Raw genomic sequence first — 21160 nt, 5'->3', positions numbered from 1 at the left:
CACCAGGTTTTGTTGTCCAGCAGAAAATTTTGCTTACAATTTTATCTTCTAGTGAAAAGAAACCTTTAGTTACAAAGTTAATCATGGAGATCACATTTAAAAATGTACCAATATGTTAGTTTATAACAAGGTAAAATTGCCCAAAACTAGATCATTTAAATAGATAAAAAGCACTATTTTATTTAAAAGATAGCTTTTAAATTGAACTCAGAATCAGAAGCAGCAAGAACAGGCTGACATGCAGGAGGTCCTCTGTGGCTATATCCTAGCTTTCAGTTAGTATTTTTATGGGACTCCTGAGTGTGAACAAGTGAGTCTCTAATTCTTTTGTCTGCTCTTTGGCTGCTTTCCTTCTTTTGGGTTACGTGGTCCAGCCTTGATATGATGGTTTTTGTTTTATACTTTATTTGTTATGTTTGATTGTTGTCTCTTAGAAGCCTGTTCTTTTGTATTGAGAGACAGGAAGTGGATCTGGAGAGAACGGGAGGTGGGAAAGAACTTGGAGGAGTAAAAGTAAGAAAAAGTAAACAGGTTACATTGTATAAGAAAAAAAATCTTATTTTCAATAAATTTTTAAAAAAAAAATGAATTTTTGCCTTGTCAGGAAACTTACAATAAAATTAGAGAGTTACTATCATTTTGCTTTATTTCTTATTAATTTACACGAACTGAATGGTTGATAGCAATTTAAACACATGTTGAGATTTTAACAGACTTTTTAAACTACTGCTTCCAAAGTAGAATGAAGAAAATTATTAACAAACTAGTGGGTGGGAATAGTTAGGAAGGAAGTTAAAGTAATTCCGATGTTCCTGATTCTTTACTAAACACAGAGAGTAGAAAATAGAAACCAGGTGTGCAAACTGGTGAGGTTTCTTAAGCATATATAAACAACAGCCTCCTTATAAAACAGATTTTTAGATTTTTATTTATTTGGTTTTTCTCTTGAGTTTTAATCTCTACTGAAAGAATTAGGAAATAAAAACATAAACTTTAAGACAATTGTGTTTGGCAGAGAAAGAGAATATTCTGAGATAAAGAATACAGAAAATTAAGATTTCATCTTAATACTTATAAAGTTAACTTTATTTATTGTCTATTGTTGGTCTTGGACATTTGTGGTCAATTATTCCTTTCCATACTATTCTGACAATACAACAAATATTGTATATAAAAATAATATTTCAAGAATTGTGAGAGACATACCCAAGGAATAGTAGAAAAGGATCACACAGATGTGGGAGTCATCATGGGTCAGATGCCTGAAATTATAAGCCACAACTGAAAGCTTTTTATGTTAGGCTGTGATATCAGTGAGTACTTACCATAGCCTGATACTTCTGAATATATAACCAGTCTCATTGTTAAAATGCTGATCTAATACATTTCACTTATACATATTGAAGTTCACTCTACATGTAGTTCAATTTCAAAATGAAGTCAGTATTGAAGAAATGATAATCTTTTAGCTTTGATATCAGTATGATTTGATAAAAATAAACATATTTATTTCTGTAGCCTTGGCAATTCACCGTTCTCCAGCCTTTACCTGAAGTTACAGGCAAACACCACCCTTCTAAACTTAAATCTTCCCCCTCCCACTCCCCCCCTGTTTTTCTTTAGATAGGGTTTCCCCGTGGCCCAAGATGGTCTTAAGCTTACTGTATAGTTAAGAATGATACCTTAACTAGAATCTTGCCTTTACCCAGGACTACTGGGATTATTGGCGTGTAATACTGTGCCTAGCATAATTTTGTTTTAAAATGTAATTTTGTGATCTTTAAAAATATACATTTAGGGGCGGGGGAGTTTACACTGGCTGCCTTTTCAGAAGACTTGCGTTTAATTCTTAGCACCCACATGTATAAATTCAGTCCTGAAGATCTGGAGCCTTCTGACCTCTGCAGGCACTGCATGCACACAGACATACACACAGAACAGAGACATATAAGGAGGCAAAACATCCATACACATACAAAGAAAAGGTGGCTGCTTAACCCATTTTAGAAGAACATTTATTACCACTGAATTTTCAGAATCTAAAATATTGTGCTGTTAAAATTTCAGCCCTTTCTACAATTATGCCATTTGTATGCTGTTTAGATGTCATGGAAATAATCTTGCTTTTTAGAGTGTAACTAGGCTATTTCTAATTGGAATAATTCAAGATTACTTTAATAAACTTATTCATAAAGATGCTCAGACACTTAGAATCCTTTTAAGTCCAGTGCCACAAATTGTGAATTAAACTTAAAAATTAATCTCTATTTTGCATTATTTTTAGAGGTTGGTAAATTTAATCTTCAATGGAGCCATCTAGCAAATGGTTTTTTTTTTTTCTTTTTCTTTAGCTTTCTAGGTCATATATCATGTGTTGCAGGTACTCATTTCTTGTCATTTACAGTAGTAAATGCAGAAACATGATTGTGTTCCAGTTAAACTTTATTAACAAAATAGCCGACCAGTTGAATTTTACTTAGGGGCTATAGAATTTACCAAACCGTGTTGTATGAGAAAGTGAGTTAAGAGAAACTTTCTGAATGGAATAACTGGTTAAAGAAGTTGGCACTGGAAAGATTCTTTATTTTTAAGATCTATGCATTTTTACTATTTTGTTTAATTTTTAAATAGGAGCACCCAGGCTAAAATGTCAAGACCTCTTGAATTATGTCATGGATACAGTGAAAGATTCATCTAATGGCGTAACTTATGGAGCTGACTGTAGCAACATACTGCTCAAAGACATTCTTTCTGTGAGAAAATACTGGTGTGAAGTATCTCAGCAACAGTGGCTAGGTATGTTTTGAAGGCTGTGGGTTTTTTTTTTTTTCCTTTATAAAATAGAAATTTCAACAGTAAAAGCAGTCTACATCCCACAGACGACTTGGAGTTGAACATTATATTGATAAAAACCTTATCATTGTAGTTTCAGAGCCTTAAATTTTTTCTTTTCAAGATAACATCTTGCTATGTATCACGTTCTGGCCTTCAATTTGGAATCCTCCTGCCTTGGTCTGCCAAGGCCAGAATTAGAGTTATACATTACCATGTCCACTTCTTAAATTTCATTTATTATGTTCCTTCCTTCCTTCCTTCTTTCTTTCTTCCTTCCTTCTTTCCTTCCTTCCTTCCTTTCTTAAAGATATATTTATTTTATGTATATGAGTACAGTAGCTGTCTTCAGACACCCGAAGAGGGCATCAGATCCCATTATAGATGGTTGTGAGTCACCATGTGGTTGCTGGGGATTGAACTCAGGAGCTTTGGAAGAGCAGTCAGTGCTCCTAACTGCCAAGCCATCTCTCCAGCCCCCTATTATGTACTTTCAAAAGTATTAAGTCACATATTGTTTCTAGTAGATGCTCACCACTAGAACTGAATCATAAATTTTAAAGATTACTGCTCTGTTTTAAGCTATCTAGTAGTCCAGTAACTGAAAAAAAATACAGTCAACTAAAAATTATCATGCCATTCGCTCTCTCTAGGCTTGTTTACAGTGTGTACACAGAGCAGTGACACCTCTGCTGAGCCATAAATAAAGGAGGAAACCAAAAGACAGGGATGTCATAGAGGTTGAAAGCAAGGGTTCTAAGTTAAAAGGGATGTGGTGGATACCTTAAATGTTACAGGAAAGATAACGTGCAAAAGTATTCACTGCATTAGGCAGAGATAGATGTTAGGTAACTAGTAAGGTAATGAAAATCAAATGCATTAAAAGATCTTTTACCTGTTGACCTACGAGACAAAGTACTATTTTTTTTTAAAAAAAATTCTATTTCTAGACTGCTCAGTACTGTGATACAAAATTACTTCCTATTCCTGGCATTCTTGTCTTAGCACTTGAGAGAGTTGTTATTAAACTCTGATCCCAATCACTGATCGTACAAGTCCTTGGACCATTGTGATGCAATGTAACTTAAGGCCTCACCAGAGTCCTTCGACAGCATTTCTGCACTGTACTTCAGTCAGGGCATTAAACAAAAGCAAACACATATTTGAATGCTTTATACCATTCAGTTCCATTGGCACACGACACAATTGCTCAAGAAACTTACCTTTGATGATATTTGAGATTTTAAATTCCACAAACGTTTTTCACATGTGAAGTTTTACTATTCATGGAGAAAGTACATTCATCCGAATGCATACATTGCACCTTTTGTGAAGAAGCAGGGATCTACTCTTCTGAGACTTCTTGAGGCGTCTCGTGATGTCCTTTATACGTGCTCTCTAGAGAATGATGGATTCTGAACATTTGGATCATTCCCCTCGAGAAACATGTAGCTCGATGTGCTTTAATCAGAAGCAGTGGTAGTGTTGGCCTTTGCTCTTTCTTACCTGTCAATAAAAGAGAAAATTGTTGAAAAGGATTCTTCCTCTTCAATGTGTGCATGAACATTTTTACTACTGTGTAGTGCAAACGTGTTGGGATAATTGATACAATTTTATGAACTCTTACTACATCATATGATTAAAAATACAATGATTTATTTATATTGGCCATATATCTTGTTTGATACCCAATTTAAAGCCAATTTCATCCATTTTTGCAGAAGCATGGCATGAATAAGTGAAAAGGATGACACAAAATAGTTGATATTCTTCCTGATTCTGTCTTCTAATGGGGGAAAGTCCTAAGCCACTAGCTTCCTCTTCACTGTGTCTGGAACAATTCTCAATAGATTTTACTTTTCTGCATAACTCTGACTCTTGTTACTGTTTTTAATGTAGACTTCTTTCTTCAAGGGTATATTGTGCAGTGAATAACTTGAGAGGTAGAGTCATTGGCTTCTTTTACACAGAGAATGGTTTTGCTTTAAACCTACTTATTTTATTTATTACTTCACAATGCTGTTGAGATTGGGGACCTAATGCAAAGATGGAAGTATTCTGCTTGCTGTCACTGCTGCGAGGAATAAACTTTCCTTTTTCTTTGAGCAAGAACCTTATGTCCTTTACAAAAGATCCATAAACTGTCATGCTATTGTGAGGTTACATACAAGCAGAGCGAACTGTGAAGCCATTCATAAAGGGTGACTTTCTATACATATTTTAAAAAACACCATTGATAGGACACCAGGACTTAGTGACTTTGTTATTCCTAGATAAAACAGCATAGGCATGGAGACATTAAGTAGCTTGAGGTCTTGTTGTTAAAACGTATCTTCACACTGTGCTACCTATGTTCCTATTTTAAGTACATTAATAAACATTGATGTATTCTATTAAATTCAAGGTTATCTTTAATACTTCTGTCTTGGAGAATTATAGCATATTTAAGTTGAATTGTGTTGAACATAGTTGATTTTTAAAATAATAAGCTAATACTTTTGTTTTCAATTTTTAGAATTGTTCTCAGTGTACTTCAGGCTGTACCTCAAACCGTCACAGGACATTAATAGAGTGTTAGTGGCTAGAATAATTCATGCTGTCACCAGAGGATGCTGTTCACAGACTGATGGATTACCTTCAAAGTTTTTAGATCTTTTTTCCAAGGCTATTCAGAATGCCAGGTAATCTGACCACTTTGTTTCATATTGTACTAAACTACATTAGATCTTCTTGCTATGACTATGTTTTAGATTTAGTGACTAAATAATACAGCCTTTTCAACAGTGGGTATTCACTTGCTCAAATTTGTGATGTAAAATGTGGTTATTCAGTATAGTTATATAGTATGAAATGATCAAATCAGAATATTTCTATTTTCTTGAATATTAAGTTTTTATTAGTACATAACTAGAGTCATATGTTTCATTATGATATTTCATTTTTGTATGCAACTTGACTTCTATTTTCCATTCTATTTGAAAAAAGAAAAAAAAAAAAAACCTTAAAACAGACCAAAGCTTTATAACTTAGAAACTTGAAGAAAGCAAAGAGATGAAAGGAGTTTAAGATACTGATATAAGGGCCTGGAGAGGCGGCTTAGTGTGTACAGACACTTGATGTGCAAACATGAAGACCTGAGTGTGGATCCTTAGCAGCCAAACAGATAGCCCAGGGTAACTTTTTCATCCCTCACTGAGTTGGAGTTGAAGGTAGAGACAGAGTATTAGGGTTGCTGACTGACCACCAACATTATTCCACAACAGCAAGCTCCAGGTTCAGTGAGAGACCTTATTTCAAGGGAATGTGGAGAACAGTTGGGCCACCCAACATCTTCCTTAGGCCTCTTTATGCATACATATGTGCATGCGTGTGCAGACACACTAAATTTTTTCTAAGATAAAGCCTTGATCTTTTGGGAGTAAACCCCCAAAATGAAAGCAAAAAGAATTAAGTGTTTTTATATAAACTACAGCTTCTTCATAGAAAGGAAATACTGATCAGACTGAAGAGATAGCTTGCCAAATGGGAAAGGCTTTTGTACACTGTGGATCTGACTAAAGACTTAACATCCAGATTATATAACACCTTTATGAAACTTGGTAACAAAAACCATATTGCTGGGGAGATGGATCAAGGCACAGTGTATGGAATTCTCAAAAAATAAATAAATAAGTAAAAATAGGTTACTTACAAAATAGGATGATTGTGAGTTTATTTCCATCTTGGTCTGCATCATGAGAAAATAAATGAGAAAAGAAAAATAAATATGCAATCAATTAATTTATGAACACATTCAACCTCATTAGCCACCAAAGACATGCAAGACAAATCACAGTGGTACTGAAGTTAAAAGAGCTGTGTTACTTGAAATAACCAGCAAGTGCTATTAGCAGTTTGGAGACAACTTCTCACTGCATTGGTGGGAGTGTGAAAGACTGTCTTTCACACTCAAAAGGAACCAGCAACCACAGTGTGGCTCACAACCCTATGTAATGGTATCTGATGCTCTTTTCTGGTGTTTCTGAAGACAGCTACAGTGAATTACTATGCATAAAAATAAATAAGTAAATACATTTTTAAAATTAGTAAAATGTTTTGGAAACATTGGTGCACACCTGTATGGCAAAATTCAGTTTATGTTAAAACATGTATAATTGTAGGTATACAATTAAATTATGTATATTTTTAGACAGCGGTTTAGTAGCAGAGAGATTTAACGGGAAAAATTTTTTTTTAAAGATGTATTTATTTTTGTATATGAGCAAGCTGTAGCTTCAGACACACCAAAAGAGGGCATCAGATCCCATTACAGATGGTTGTGGGCCACCATGTAGTTGCTGGGAATTGAACTCAGGAAGTGCTCTTAACCTCAGCCATCTCTCCAGCCCCCAGGAAAAATTTCTTAACCCCAAGTGAGATTCAGTGTTTTTTTAATGGTTAGTAATGTTGTGTTGGTTTTTTTGGTTTTTGGTTTTTGTTTTTTTTTTCTGAAGAGATTTGAACCCAGGATATGATTCTGTTTGAATATTAAATTTTATTCTTTCAAATGTGCTTATCTTCTGTTGCAGACAAGAAAAGAGCTCTCCTGGCTTAAGTCACATCTTAGCAGCCCTTAACATTTTCCTCAAGACTCTGGCTGTCAACTTCCGAAAACGGGTGTGTGAAATAGGAGACGAAATTCTTCCTACCTTACTATATATTTGGACTCAACATAGACTTAATGATTCTTTAAAAGAAGTAATTATTGAACTAATTCAACTACAAATTTATATCCATCATCCACAAGGAGCCAAAGCTTCCGAAAAAGGTATAAAGGGAATTTTTCCCAATTTGAGTATGTTTCATTAAAATACTAGCTGTCTGAGTGTGGCATCACTGTTCTCTAGAGGAATGAAGTGTCTCTCTCTGGTTAGTAGTGTGACTAGTCTTGAGACTGGTTTTCATGCATTTTCTTGGATCTGAAACAGTAGCAATAAGTCCTACCTTGCCATCCCATTATTCAGTAAAGTATAAGATGGAAACAAGTCTGAGACATCTCCTCCAACAGCCCTTTATCCACCACCACGTTCTATTGAGAGGGAACGTAGGCTGTAAAGCAAAGGAATTTAGAGAAAGCAAGAACTTGTTTATCTACATGTTTCTTATTTCTAATAGAAAGTAAAAGAGCCAAGCCAGTTACTTAGTTTCCAAAAAGGCTATGTACTTAAGACTTTGCAAGGCATGTGAGGTCGAATGGCTACCCCTGGGGCCTCACCCTTACACCAGGCTCATTTTCTGGGGGCAAAATAAACAACAGTAAAGGACTGGTAAGGAATCTCTTGTTCTCCATGACTGTTTTGTGTTCCCTGATTTTTTTCTTTTTAACCAAGAATATTATTCTTCATTCTCTTTTTTTAAATGAAACTTTTTTAAAAATTAATTTATTTTATGTATATGAATACACCATAGCTATCTTCAGACACACCAGAAGAGGGCATTAGATCCCATTACAGATGGTTGTGAGCCACCATGTGGTTGCTGGGAATTGAACTCAGGTCCTCTGGAAGAGCAGTCAGTGCTCTTAATCTCTGAGCCATCTCTCCAGCCCCATTCTTCATTTTTAAAGAACTGGATTGGTGCATGCCTTTAATTCCAGCACTTGGGAAGCAGAGGCAAGCAGATTTCTGAGTTGGAGGCCAGACCTGGTCTGCAAAGTGAGTTCCAGGACAACCAGTTCTCAACAGATAAACCCTGTCTAGAAAAAAAAACAAGCAAAACCAAAACTGGATTGAATGACATTTGACCTCAGTGAACTCTCTCTCTCTCATGGCTTGTCTATGATTGTCTTTGGGCTTGTACTAGCTTTTAGACTAGTTCATCTTGGGTAATCGTGATGATTTTGTTGAGATGGTCTGACATTAAATAACATCAGCTAGAATGGAGAATAACTGTTGTACCACTCTTTTTTCAGTAAGGATATGTATCCACTCTTTTACTGTATAATTCAGATATATGTAGAAAAAATTTGTGACTTCTCAGTTTTTGTCTTTCATCCTGCTCTAACCAGGATAAAGATGAGGCAGGTTAAGAGATGGTATAATGTGTTAGTTAACTGCATATTTATGGTTAATTGAAAATTTGACAGGGTTATGAGGCTACCAGAAAAATTCACATAGTTTCAGCCTTCGGTAATATATTTTTATGTTACCTTGTTTGTGGGAATTAATAGTCCTGTAGTTTTCCATGAGCATTATGTTTACAAGACTGCAGACTCTAGTTCAGCATTTTAAAAGGGGCATAAATGGACTCAAGTGTGACTGCATGGTGAGATATCCACTGTAAACAGAGCTCTGTGTTTGTACTCATAGAAGGAGCAATAATAAAATTTATACAGAATCTGGTCCTCGTGTGGAAGAAGGGCATATTATCTTTCTTAATACATAATACATTACATAATACATTAGACAAGGGACATTTTTAGATGAGAATGTGAGGATAGTTATAATAACCACAGTTACCTGATTATGAAGTGAAAACCATTAGGAAGTAGAGTTCTTAAGTATATTGCCCAAAGGGGCATTAGTACTGAGTAGACAACAGACTAGGCATGAAATGTTGAAGTGCCTAAGAAGTTGAGTTATTTTGAGAGCTGGCAGTGCCAATGGAATTTGAATAGAAATAGACTGTGTTTCTGGGTTACAGGTGCTTATGAATCCATGAAATGGAAAAGTATCTTGTATAACCTGTACGACCTGCTAGTGAATGAGATAAGCCATATAGGAAGTAGAGGAAAGTATTCTTCAGGATCTCGGAATATTGCTGTCAAGGAAAATCTGATTGACCTGATGGCAGATATCTGTTACCAGGTATGGTAGCTGTTGTCACATTTGAAAATTCCTGTTAATTTTCTTTCTGCTGGATGCTTATACTTTGCATTATGACAGGCCTATGAAATTATTCCATATACCTAACAGTTATTTTCAAATTAGGTGTATTTGAAACTAACCCTTCTAGTTGAAAGATAACTTTTGAACATGTGTCTTGAGCTAGTGATGACAGTCATCTGCAGGGAAGGTGAATGGATCCTATCCTAAGTTTTTAAAAGAAAATCAACTGGACAGTGATTGAGAATGCCTTTAATCACAGCGCTTGGGAAGCAGAGACAGGCAGATCTGTGTGAGTTCAAGGTCAGCCTGGTCTACAAGAGCTAGTTCTAAGACAGCCAAGGATATACAAATAAACCTTGTCTTAGACAAAAAATTAGTATTCACGTAGCTTAAAATTTGCTGATAATATTTACAGTAATTATTATCATTGGTTTGTTCTGAAAACATCACTAAAATCTATCCAAAGCCTTTTGTCTTCCCCTACAGAAACTTTAGACCTCCCAGCTTTCGGTTATCTTTATTTGTTTCTCTTAGCTCCTAATCTACTTATGTTATCTTTGAATAATTTGTCTGTTTGGGACATTCCATAGAGATAGAATCATATGTATGTAGACTTTTGTGCCTGGCTTCATTTGTATAGTGTTCCACTGGGCACTATAAATGAGTATTTTATTCTCTACAGATGTAATTGACATACTGATAGTAATTTTGCTCTCTTAACTGTTAATATAATTTAATCATTATGTAGTCTCATGTAATTAAATGTAAATTTAAATTTTAATCCTGTTGAAAATATACTATTTGCAGTTTTGGTAAATGTCTCCAGAAAATAAATTTAGTACTCTACTTGCAAATACTTGCTAAAACTGTCATTACTGCTATGCAAAATATTTATCTCTTAATGTCTTTATATACTTCTATAACTTATTATTAACTGAGTCCCTATATCTTCATTTGAGAAGTATTTTTCTCCCCAATGATTTATTAAAAAAATTTTCACTATAAAAATGTGTTTTTTATTTTGCAGCTTTTTAATGCAGATACCAGATCCGTGGAGATTTCTCAGTCTTATATGACACAAAGAGAATCCACTGATTACAGCGTACCTTGCAAAAGAAGGAAAATAGATATAGGCTGGGACGTGATAAAAGATTCTCTTCAGAAGTCACAGAATGATTTTGATCTTGTGCCTTGGTAAAATGTTGTATTTTCTCATTTGGTGTCATTTAAGGCAATTTTCCCCAGAAAGCCTTCATTGACCAGAGCTGTTATTTGATTACTCCCAGACCAGAGTTCTGCTATTAGTAGCAGAAAGAAGTGTTATTGCTATAGATATTGAGATAGTCTCTAAAAGGTGCATCTGATGTGCTAGTCAATGCTAGACATGTAGACAAGGTTTTTGTTTTTTTTCTTTTTCCTAACTCTTATTTTCATTCATATTTAAATGTGCACAACTATATACTGACAGATTAACTCTGATAGGCTCATTAGAGGCTTCTAGTCAGGCCTGTTTTCTCTGCTGAAAGGGACCAGCCAACTCAGAAGTGTTAACCAGCATTCCGGAAGACACATAGAGACTTAACAGATTTTTTTAGGGGGAAGGAAGATATTTTTCACCGTGTTACTGGAATATTTATATGTAATTAAGTTGTAAGGAAAAGCTATATAAATTTTGTTATTTATTTTATGTAGTTGACAATTCTTCAGATTTTTTTTGTTTTATTCTTCTCTTCTGTAGTACATCCTGACTAGAGTTTACCCTCCCTCTATTTCTCTCAGTTCCTTCTCCCCCCAGATCCACTCCTCCCTGAGATACCATCCACACATAGCATATTAACTTACAGTAAGACTATGCACATACCTTCTTGTAAAGGATGGATGAAGCTACCCAGTAGGAGGAAAAGGGTTCCAAAGCAAGCAAACCAGCCAGAAAGAACCCCACTCCCACTGTTAGGAGTCACACAAGAACACTAAGCTACACAACCATAAAATATATGCAGGGGATCCTAGCTCAGACCCATATAGGCTCCATGATTGTTGTTTCAGTCTCTGAGCCCCCATGATCCTCACCCTCCACCCCCAACTCCACATAATGTTTGACTGTGGGTTTCTGCGTCTGCTCCTGTCAGCTGCTGGATGAAGCCTCTCTGATATTAGGCTCAGGTCTACATATAACAGAGTATCATTAGGAGCATTTTCATTGACTTTTTTTTTCTGGTTTCTCTTGTATAAATCTTTCACTACTTTAGATTCTTAATCTGTCTATTTAATCAAGAGTTACTAGCTGGGTGGAGGTGGTGCTGGCCTTCAATCCCAGCATTTAGGAGGCATAGGCAGGTGAAGCTCTGAGTTCAAGGCCAACCAGGGCTACACAGAGAAACTACACTACTCAGTCTCATAAAACGAAAACTAAACAAATCAAAAGAATTACTGAATGGCTTTTATATGCCACACTTCAGACCTGGAACAATGAATAACATAGGATTCCTGGTTTTGAGTAGTATTCCTTGAGCAGTGGCTCTCAACCTTCCCAATGCTGCAAATGTTTAATATAGTTCTCATGTTGTGGTGACTCCCAACAGAAAATTATTTTTGTTGCTACTTTATAACTGTAATGTTATGATTGGTATGAATCATAATGTAAATATCGGAAATGTAAGATATCTGATACACAACCCCTGTGAAAGGGTTTTTCGACTCCCAAAGGGCTTGTGACCCACAGGTTGAGAACTGTTATTCTGGAGTCTTCACGGAACATTGTATTGAATGATCAACTGGTGTCAAAGACAAGTGTTTAGGTTATATTTTTCTAATATGAAGTATTTTTGGTGACAAAAGATCAGAAAAATGAGTTGTATTGGAGATTTTATGTAAAGGCATAGCTAGCCAGATCATGTGATTCTTCCTGTTGTAATTGGCAGCAGGGCCTAGTCAGTATCAGCAGTTAATTTACTTGAAAACATTATTGAAAAGAATGAAGATGATACTTTAGTTAGGATACAGAAAGGTATAGTATTTGCATCTTTGTTTTCTTTTATGTTGTTAATTAAGGATTGAAAAAAATTTCACAATAATCCTTTTCTTTTTTCCTTTCAGGCTACAGATTACAACCCGATTAATATCAAAATATCCTTCCAGTTTACCTAACTGTGAGCTGTCTCCATTAATACTGATACTGTACCAGCTTCTGCCTCAACAGCGGCGTGGAGAACGCATTCCATATGTGTTACGTTGCCTTACGGAAGTGGCCTTATGTCAAGGCAAGAAATCAAACCTGGAAAGCTCTCAAAAGTCAGATTTATTGAAACTATGGATTAAAATTTGGTCTATTACCTTTCGTGGTATAAGTTCTGAACAAACACAAACTGAAAACTTTGGTTTACTTGGGGCCATTATTCAAGGTAGTTTAGTTGAACTTGACAGAGAATTCTGGAAGTTATTTACTGGCTCAGCCTGTAAACCTTCAAGGTAGGTTTAATTATATTTGATTTTACATAAACACACGAGTGTATATCCCTGGTTATTTTCATAATCTGTTACTTCAGCAAAAGATATATTAAATCTGTTTTGGGTGCTTTTGTTGGTTTGTCCAAAATACTTAATAATACAGAGAGTTTTTGTGAAGGGCAATTTTAATTAATTGGTTAATTTCTATAATTGGCTGGCTTCAAATTTAAGAGTTCTGCTGCTTCTGCTTCCTAGGTGCTAGGTTTAAAGATGCAAGCATTTTTAAGACAAGTTTTCTGTATAGGATTATAAAATTTAAATTATTAACTGTAATTTATAATTATTCAATATTCATAAACATTCTTGTAGTTCTGCACATTTTTATTGGACAGTATTTTAAAAGATTTATTTATTTATGTATATGAGTGCTCTGTCTGCAGTGTACACCTGCATACCAGAAGAAGGTATCAGATCCTAGGATAGATGATTGTGAGCCACAATATGGTTGCTGGGAATTGAACTCAAGACCTCTGAAAGAGCAGACAGTGCTCTTAACCTCTGAGCCATCTCTCTAGACCCCTGAACAAAAATTTTATATCAAAAGAGTTTTCTGAAATGTCATTTTCCTTCCACAGCTTTGTTTACAGAATTTTCCTCGTATTGCCCTGAGCATCAGCCTCAGTGGTAAGCAGCAGAGCTCAGGTCTGCCCTTCAGAGATCTTGCTTCTGACAGTGTCCTTGTGTTTCTTTGTAGTCCTTCCGTACACTGTTTGACTTCGGCACTTAGCATCTGTGTAGTTCCAGATGCAATAAAAATGGGAACAGAACAAAGTGTGTGTGAAGTAAATAGAAGTTTTTCTGTAAAGGAGTCAATAATGAGATGGCTCTTATTCTACCAGTTAGAAGATGACTTAGAAGACAGCACAGAGCTGCCTCCAATTCTTCAGAGGTAATTCTTATTTTGTTCTGACTCTGCATGTTTGCTTGTTTAATTTTATAAGGCTCCACATATTTGATATAAGGTAAGTTTACAGTGCAGAATTTCCTAGAGTTATCTCCAACATATTAAAAGTCATCTGTATCATTGTGCTGAATCTTTTCTGAAATGAAAGGTTATCTAAGTGCAAAATATGGAGATTTTCATGAAGGACAGTTTCTTAAAAATTTAACATTTATAAAAATATTCATATTTGTGATATGCCATCTAATATTTGATACACGTACATTGTAAAATGTTTAAATCACAGTTACTATGTTATCTTCGTAATTTTCTTATGAGGAACACATCGAAAACCATGGCTTCTTAAAAAAAAACATACACAGTAAATTATCATGATTAACTTCCCTATTGTAGGACACCAAAATGTCTTTCTCCCATTAAATTTAGCACCTGTTTTTTTTTCTCTTCTCTTCTCTTTTCTTTTGCCTGTTGGCTTGTTTTTTGTTTTGTATGTTTCATGGTCTTACCGTGTAACTCTGGTGTGACTTGGAACTCCCTATGTAAACCAAGACTAAGCTGGTCTCTTACAGGGATTCCCCTTCCTCTGCCTCCTGAGTGCTAGGAATAAAAGCGTGTGCCACCACACCTGGTCTGTAGTGTTTTTTGTGACATTCTATTGTTGTGTGTAGTTTTATGCTCTACCCGCCTTTGCTCTGGGACTGGCCTCGCTAGCCCCCTCCCAAGCCTCCCTTTTGCTCTACCAGCTTTTGCTGGGGGAGGTGGGCTGTGCTACCAGCCCCTACTCGCTTCCCTTGAATCCGCCGACAAAAGACACAACACACACAAACCTTGTTCCTTTTCAACTTGCTTTAAGGCCTCCTGCCTCCTGCCTGGAAAAGTGTGCCCTTAATATTTTTATCTCCGTTACCTTCTACTCGGAAAAGCATACCTTTAATAATATTTTTATCTCCGCTCCTCCCACCTGCCCTAAACTCCAGTGGCTAGTCCCACATATCCCTTGTCAAACTTCCCTGACCACCTGTCTGTAATATTGGCCACAGGCCCCAGCTGAAACCTCAAGTGGTTGCTGGCTGCTTCTCCCTCCAAGGCGTGGCAAAAGTTCACCTTCTCCTTCCTTGCATCTGCCTTTTCCTCCTGGAACCCGGAAGTCCCGCCTGTACCTTCTGCTTAGCAATTGGCCCCTAGCCTTCTTTACTGACAGATCAAGAACCAATTGGGGAACAGGACCACCCTCTTCATTCTATATCTCATCCTATTCCTTAATCATAATGGGTATCTTAATAATCATGGGTATCTTTTTGGTGAAATTTGAATTTGTGAATAATGAGAAAACAAAGTAGGACTTAGGCCCTAGGATAGGTCCAGTTTACTGTTCCCCTGCAGGGTAGAGCATAGTGTTTTATCTTTAGTTAATACTCTTTTATAAGAAATACTATTAGAGCAGAAAGTGCTGAAAAGGTGACGTAAACAATGAAAAGTACTTGGCTGCTCTTCCAGAGGATCAGGGTTCAATTCTTAGCACCTACATAGAAGCCCACAACTGTGAGCTGCTACTCCAGGTTCTATGTGTCTATAACTGCAGTTTCAAAATATTTTGATGCCTTCTTTTTGCCATTTTGTGCATCAAGCATACAGGAAGCATAGACATTGATGCAGGGAAATATACATAACAATCTGAAAACAGAAATCATGCTTTTAAAGTTATGTATAGTTTATTCTAAGCAGTTTTGGAAACCATAGTTGCTCTAACCTCTTTAATAAACTCCTTCCAATAGTGATTCAGGACACATGAAAGCATTTTTAGTGTGGGATCTGAATTTTAAGGATCATAATTTATGTGTGTAGATAGATAGACATTAAAGATTGTTTTCTAATGGTACATGGTCTTTTAACTAAAGCTTTTTATTTTCTTTTTTTAGTAATTTTCCTCATCTTGTACTGGAAAAAATTCTTGTAAGCCTCACTATGAAAAACTCAAAAGCTGCAATGAAGTTTTTTCAAACTGTGCCAGAATGGTATGTTATATAAGAAAATATGTGATGTTTTAAGATATAGGATTAATTAGAAAGATAATCATATCAGGGTGGGAGCTCATCTTATTAGTAATTATGATGTAAATTGGTCTGATTGAAAAATATCACTACAGCTAAGCAAAAAGAAGTTTTTTATTAGTGATTATAATTTATGTCCTATTACTTTAGATGAAAGTTACCGTTTTATTGCTGTGTATTGTAACATGTCTAACAAGTGTTAAGAGGAAAAAAACTAAACAGTTATGGGAAATTAAGAACATAAAATTTAAGTGAAGTGAGTTTTTAGTAGAGACCCTACTATGTAGAATAAAATTTGTTAGGGTTTTAAAAGTGCCAGTGAGATTGCTTAGCAGGTAAAGGCATTTTTCAAACCTGATAATCTGAGTTCAGTAACTGGGACCTGAGGCTCACAGGCTGGAAGGAAGAACTGACTCTTGGTGTTGTCATTTGACTTTATGTGTGCATCTGGTGCATACACACACACACACACACACACACACACACACACACACACCAGCACTCACTCATTCACTACTCCATCTATCTAGCTAAATTGATGGCAGAACAATAGAAAAACTAATGAGAGTTGGATATAATGATGTCCTGTGGTTCAAACACTGGGCAGCTGAGGCAAGAGAATCTTGAAATCAGAGGTTGGAAATCATCCTGAGCAGTGTAACAAGAATCAATACTGAAAAACGAAGCTTAATTATAATGAACGTGAAAAATATTTAAGCACTTGTTTTTCATTGATTGGCTCAGAGATTTACATTTGACACTGTGACCGAAAATAGCTCAATGATATGAAGATATCCAGTCTTTCACTTCTTTAAAATGAAAGAAAAATCACTCATTTTGGAAATCAAGTGAAAAGAAGGCCGATGTTTTTAGTAATTACATTCAGTTATCTAGGGTTAGAGTCTAAATATATCTCTGAATTTGTATTTGAAACTGTAACTTGTGTATTTTTGTAAAATTTGCTGCCAATCTCAATTCATTTTGCCATAAAAGCCCAAAGAAGAGAAGCATTTGACATTAATTCACAAATGTTATCACCAGTCTTTGAATGCTATAAATGGTTTCTTAATGATTTTACTTGTAATGTATTGCAAATAAGTTGAAAATATATTAGATCATGGTTATTAATCATTGATCTTACTCCTGAAGTGAACAGCACTGTGAAGATAAAGAAGAGCCTTCATTTTCAGAAGTAGAAGAACTATTTCTTCAGACAACTTTTGACAAGATGGATTTTCTAACTACTGTCAAAGAATATACTGTAGAAAAATTTCAGTCTAGTGTTGGCTTCTCTGTCCACCAAAACCTCAAGGAATCATTGGATCATTATCTTCTGGGATTATCAGAACAGCTTTTAAATAATTACTCTTCTGAGGTGAGATTTCTTAAAAAGAACTGAGGTGTATTCTTGAACTTTGATGGGTTGTTATTAGGAAGGAAAATGGGAGAGTGAAAGGCAGGAAAGATAAGGGAGGCCTGGTTGTAAATAATGGTGGCACAGCCCAACAAGTAGGAAAAAATAGCACGGAGGAAGGAAAACAGTAATTTTGAGAGACTTTGTTCCAGGAACTCTGTAGACAATTCTTAGGTAGGTTAGTGGGAAGTAGTGCTGGTGTGAGTCTAAGAATTTCATGATGGGATGAGCATATTAGTACAAAGGAGGGAAATTTTAGTCGCAGTAGAAGAAAAATCTAGATGTTGCATTTGCAACAAGTGGAATGATTATAAAGGCATGACATGGTCTTTAGAGGTCAAATGATTTCTTTTATCTTTGTAACATCACAAATTCATGTATGCTACTCTCTTGTTAAACACCCTTTCCATGTATGGTGTGTATCTGTTCTATTCCATGTATTTACATAGCCACATGTTACATTTGTTGTAGAAGCCTTATGTTCACGCAGCCACAGTAATTTTTCATGTATTAGTTTCATAGTTTTGGGGCGTAGTGGCATATACATTTAATGCCAACACTTAGGAGACAGAGGCAAGCAGATCTCTGAGTTCGAGGTCAGTCTGGTCTAAAAGCTAGTTCCAGGACAGCCAGAGATACACAGAGAAACCTAGTCTTGAAAAACCAAAAAGCAACAATTCATACCATTTAGTATTTCAATCTTAAGGGCACATAATTAGTATCTTCTTTGTACCAGGAATACTTGTTATGTTTATATATCTCAACCTTTGCCATAATTTGCTTAAAGAGCATACTGGTTTGTTAATCTGTATATTCTCCACAAAGTTGTCTGTTAAGTAAATGACAAAATTGAAAAACTCCCTGAGGAGTGAAATAAGCAGCCTAGAAAATGACCCAAGAAACCAAGTAGGAGCAGTATGGCTATTTCTCTGTCATTGCCACTTACTGATGCTCTGCTTTATCAGCTGGAGCTAATTCTGCTCTAAAATCATTCAGTTTTCTGTTGTTTTCTTAGAATGTTATTTATTTATGTATCTGTTTGCTTCCTTCCTTATTTATTTATTTATTTATTTATTTAGGTTGGTTGGTTGATTTTTCAAGATACGGTTTCTCTGTTGTAGCCTTGGCTATCCTGAAACTTACTCTGTAGACCAGTCTGATTTGAACTCAAGAGATCCACCTGCCTCTGCCTCTCAAGTGCTGGGATTAAAGGTCTGTGCCCCACTGCTGGGTATTCTTGTCTGTTTTAGGAAGTAACTTAGCCCCACCCCCCCTTTTTTTATGGCATATTGGTTATCATATTGCTATAGTGATCTTTGAGCTAGTTTTAAAGTATTACCTAGAGTATTTCAGCTTTAACGCTGTTGAGTTTTTATTTCTTCATATATACAGGAACTTGTTCTTCCAGAGGTAATTCCAAACTACATAGATTTATTTATATCTAATACTGTATTTTTAAATTTTTTATTTATTTTAAGATTACAAGTTCAGAAACCCTTGTCCGGTGTTCCAGTCTTTTGGTGGGTGTTCTTGGCTGCTATTGTTATATGGGTATAACAACCGAAGACGAAGCATATAAATCAGAATTATTTCAGAAAGCCAAGGTAGGAAAATTTACACTGATAAATAAAGTTTTAGATGCATTTAAGTGAATTGAATTCCTAGAAAAAATATGTAAAATAAATTTTTTTATAAGTTGAGTGTCACTAATCTGAAAATAGGAAATCTGAAATACTTTAGAGCTGGAAAATTTTAGTTACAGCACAACCATAAAGGTGAAAATTTCTACATCTGCCCTCATACAGTCATAGTCAAAATGTAGACATTGTTTCCATCAGACGTGTGCAAGATGCTGTCTTTAGCTTTCTGTTTCTGGGATAAACACCATGACCAAAAGCATCCTGGTTTATTTGGTTTACCCTTCAGGATCATAATGCATCATAGAGGGCAGCCAGGGTGGAGTCCTGGAAGTAGAAAGCAGAGGCCATGGAGGAATGCTGTATATTGGCTTGTTCCCCCAGGCTTGCTCACTTTGGGTTTTTACCCCAAAACCTGTCCATGCATGGCACTGCCGACAATGGACTAGGACCTTCTACAGCAGTGATCAATCAAGAATATGTCCCTACAGGCTTGCCTATTGACTAATTTCTCAGTTAAGATTTCCTCTTCTCGTATGACTAATTTGTGTCAAGGTAACCAACACAGAGTTGATGAAACAAATGAGTTTTGTATTTAGATTTGGGATATTCCAGATACTTTGTTATATATGTGTAAATATTCCAAATTCTGAAACATTTTTGTCCTCTGTATTTTAGATGCTCAATATGTACAGATTAACTTTTTGCTTTTACTTACACAATCTAAAAGAAATACTGTGTCCTTCCTTAAAATGTGAAAATATTATAAGCCAGTAATAAATATATATGGTAAATGATCTCATATCACATTAGAATACTGTTTTTTGAGGTGGGGTCCCTAACTGTCCTGGAACTCATAGAGTGTCTGCCTTGGGCCTCCTAAATCCTGGGATATAAAGTGTACTACCATGCCTAGCTATACACATTGATTTTGTCTATACTCTTAAAATTTTTTCCCTAAGATGATCTGTAATAAAGAACTTTTGATTGGGTATATTAGACAAATAGTTTCTAAGCTTAAAACTTTATTTATAGATAGATCTATCTACTTACCTACCTATTATTTATCTGTCTGTCTGTCTATCTATCTATCTATCTATCTATCTATGAATGAGACACAGTTTCTTTGTGTAACCCTCACTGTCTTGGACCTTGGAACTCACTCTGTAGACTAGGCTGGCTTAAACTCACAGAGATCCACCTGCCTCTGCATCCCAAGCGATGGGATCAAAGTCATGCACCACCACCACCACCTAGTTTAAAGCTTTCTTCATCTCTCAATACTAGTATATGTATGGTGGGATTTGCAAAGGAAACAGAATGTTAAGATTGTGGTGGGATTTTTTGTTACTATTTTTATTGAGACAAAGTCTTACTGTCCAACCTGGCCTGGAACCTAATGTCCTTTACCCTCTGAGCACTGAGATTACAGGTTCATTGCCACACATAGCTGGGATTTGCCATTTTCTTTTTGCGTGTTTGTCATTTGTAATCCTATTTATTGCATGATCATGTGCCCTTTTCTTTCCCTTGGGGATCTGTTGTGTGTAGCTTTTGCTACCCTCCGTAAGCTTCTGGAACCAGCCGTGCTACCATCCCCCACCCAGCTTCCCTTGAATCCAAGGATAAAAGATACACACACAATTGTTCAATCTCAACTTGCCCTTTGACACAGTTGCTGGGCGCTGCTATCTCCTACCAGGAAAAGCATTCCCTTATCAATATTCTTATCTCCGAACCTCTGACCTGCCCTAAACTTTAGAGGCTCAGTTACATCTAGTCCCCGATAGACTCCCCTGACCACCCACCTGTAGAAGCGGCCTGTGTGGCCATTTCGTTTAGAGATCTTACATGGCTGGTAACTTTTCTCCATCAGAAGCATGGCCAACTCCCTCTCTTCTCTCCTTGGGTCTTTTCCTTGCTTCCAGGGACCCGGAAGTCCCGCCTATTCC

The 21160-nt window shown here is 36.0% G+C and overlaps 1 protein-coding gene and 1 long non-coding RNA gene across 6 annotated transcripts in view; one reads left to right on the top strand and one right to left on the bottom strand.

Annotated features, from left to right (window-relative positions):
• Atm (ATM serine/threonine kinase) overlaps positions 1–21160 on the top strand; it is a 104608-nt gene that overhangs the window by 7533 nt on the left and 75915 nt on the right. For all 3 annotated transcript variants that reach the window (XM_076925224.1, XM_076925225.1, XM_076925226.1), the window contains 10 exons: positions 2632–2796; positions 5348–5513; positions 7401–7639; positions 9514–9677; positions 10726–10892; positions 12795–13166; positions 13900–14094; positions 16026–16121; positions 17307–17532; positions 19050–19175. In XM_076925224.1, coding sequence (XP_076781339.1) covers positions 2632–2796; positions 5348–5513; positions 7401–7639; positions 9514–9677; positions 10726–10892; positions 12795–13166; positions 13900–14094; positions 16026–16121; positions 17307–17532; positions 19050–19175 — 1916 coding nt within the window. The remainder of the gene's footprint in view (positions 1–2631; positions 2797–5347; positions 5514–7400; positions 7640–9513; positions 9678–10725; positions 10893–12794; positions 13167–13899; positions 14095–16025; positions 16122–17306; positions 17533–19049; positions 19176–21160) is intronic.
• LOC143439210 (uncharacterized) lies at positions 115–21151 on the bottom strand. 3 transcript variants are annotated; one of them, XR_013107564.1, is made up of 4 exons: positions 21017–21151; positions 6524–6559; positions 4056–4338; positions 115–1262 (listed from the first exon to the last, which is right to left on the bottom strand). It is a non-coding gene; the product is annotated as an uncharacterized LOC143439210 (long non-coding RNA). The 3 variants fall into 3 exon arrangements; XR_013107565.1 differs by lacking the exon at positions 115–1262 and adding an exon at positions 7816–7920 and having other exon boundaries at positions 2790–4338; XR_013107563.1 differs by lacking the exon at positions 115–1262 and having other exon boundaries at positions 2790–4338.

Source organism: Arvicanthis niloticus, chromosome 26 (genome assembly GCF_011762505.2).
Source record: "Arvicanthis niloticus isolate mArvNil1 chromosome 26, mArvNil1.pat.X, whole genome shotgun sequence".
NCBI lineage: Eukaryota > Metazoa > Chordata > Mammalia > Rodentia > Muridae > Arvicanthis > Arvicanthis niloticus.
Note: the sequence above shows the minus strand (reverse complement) of the source record. Positions and strands in the feature narration are given on the sequence as shown.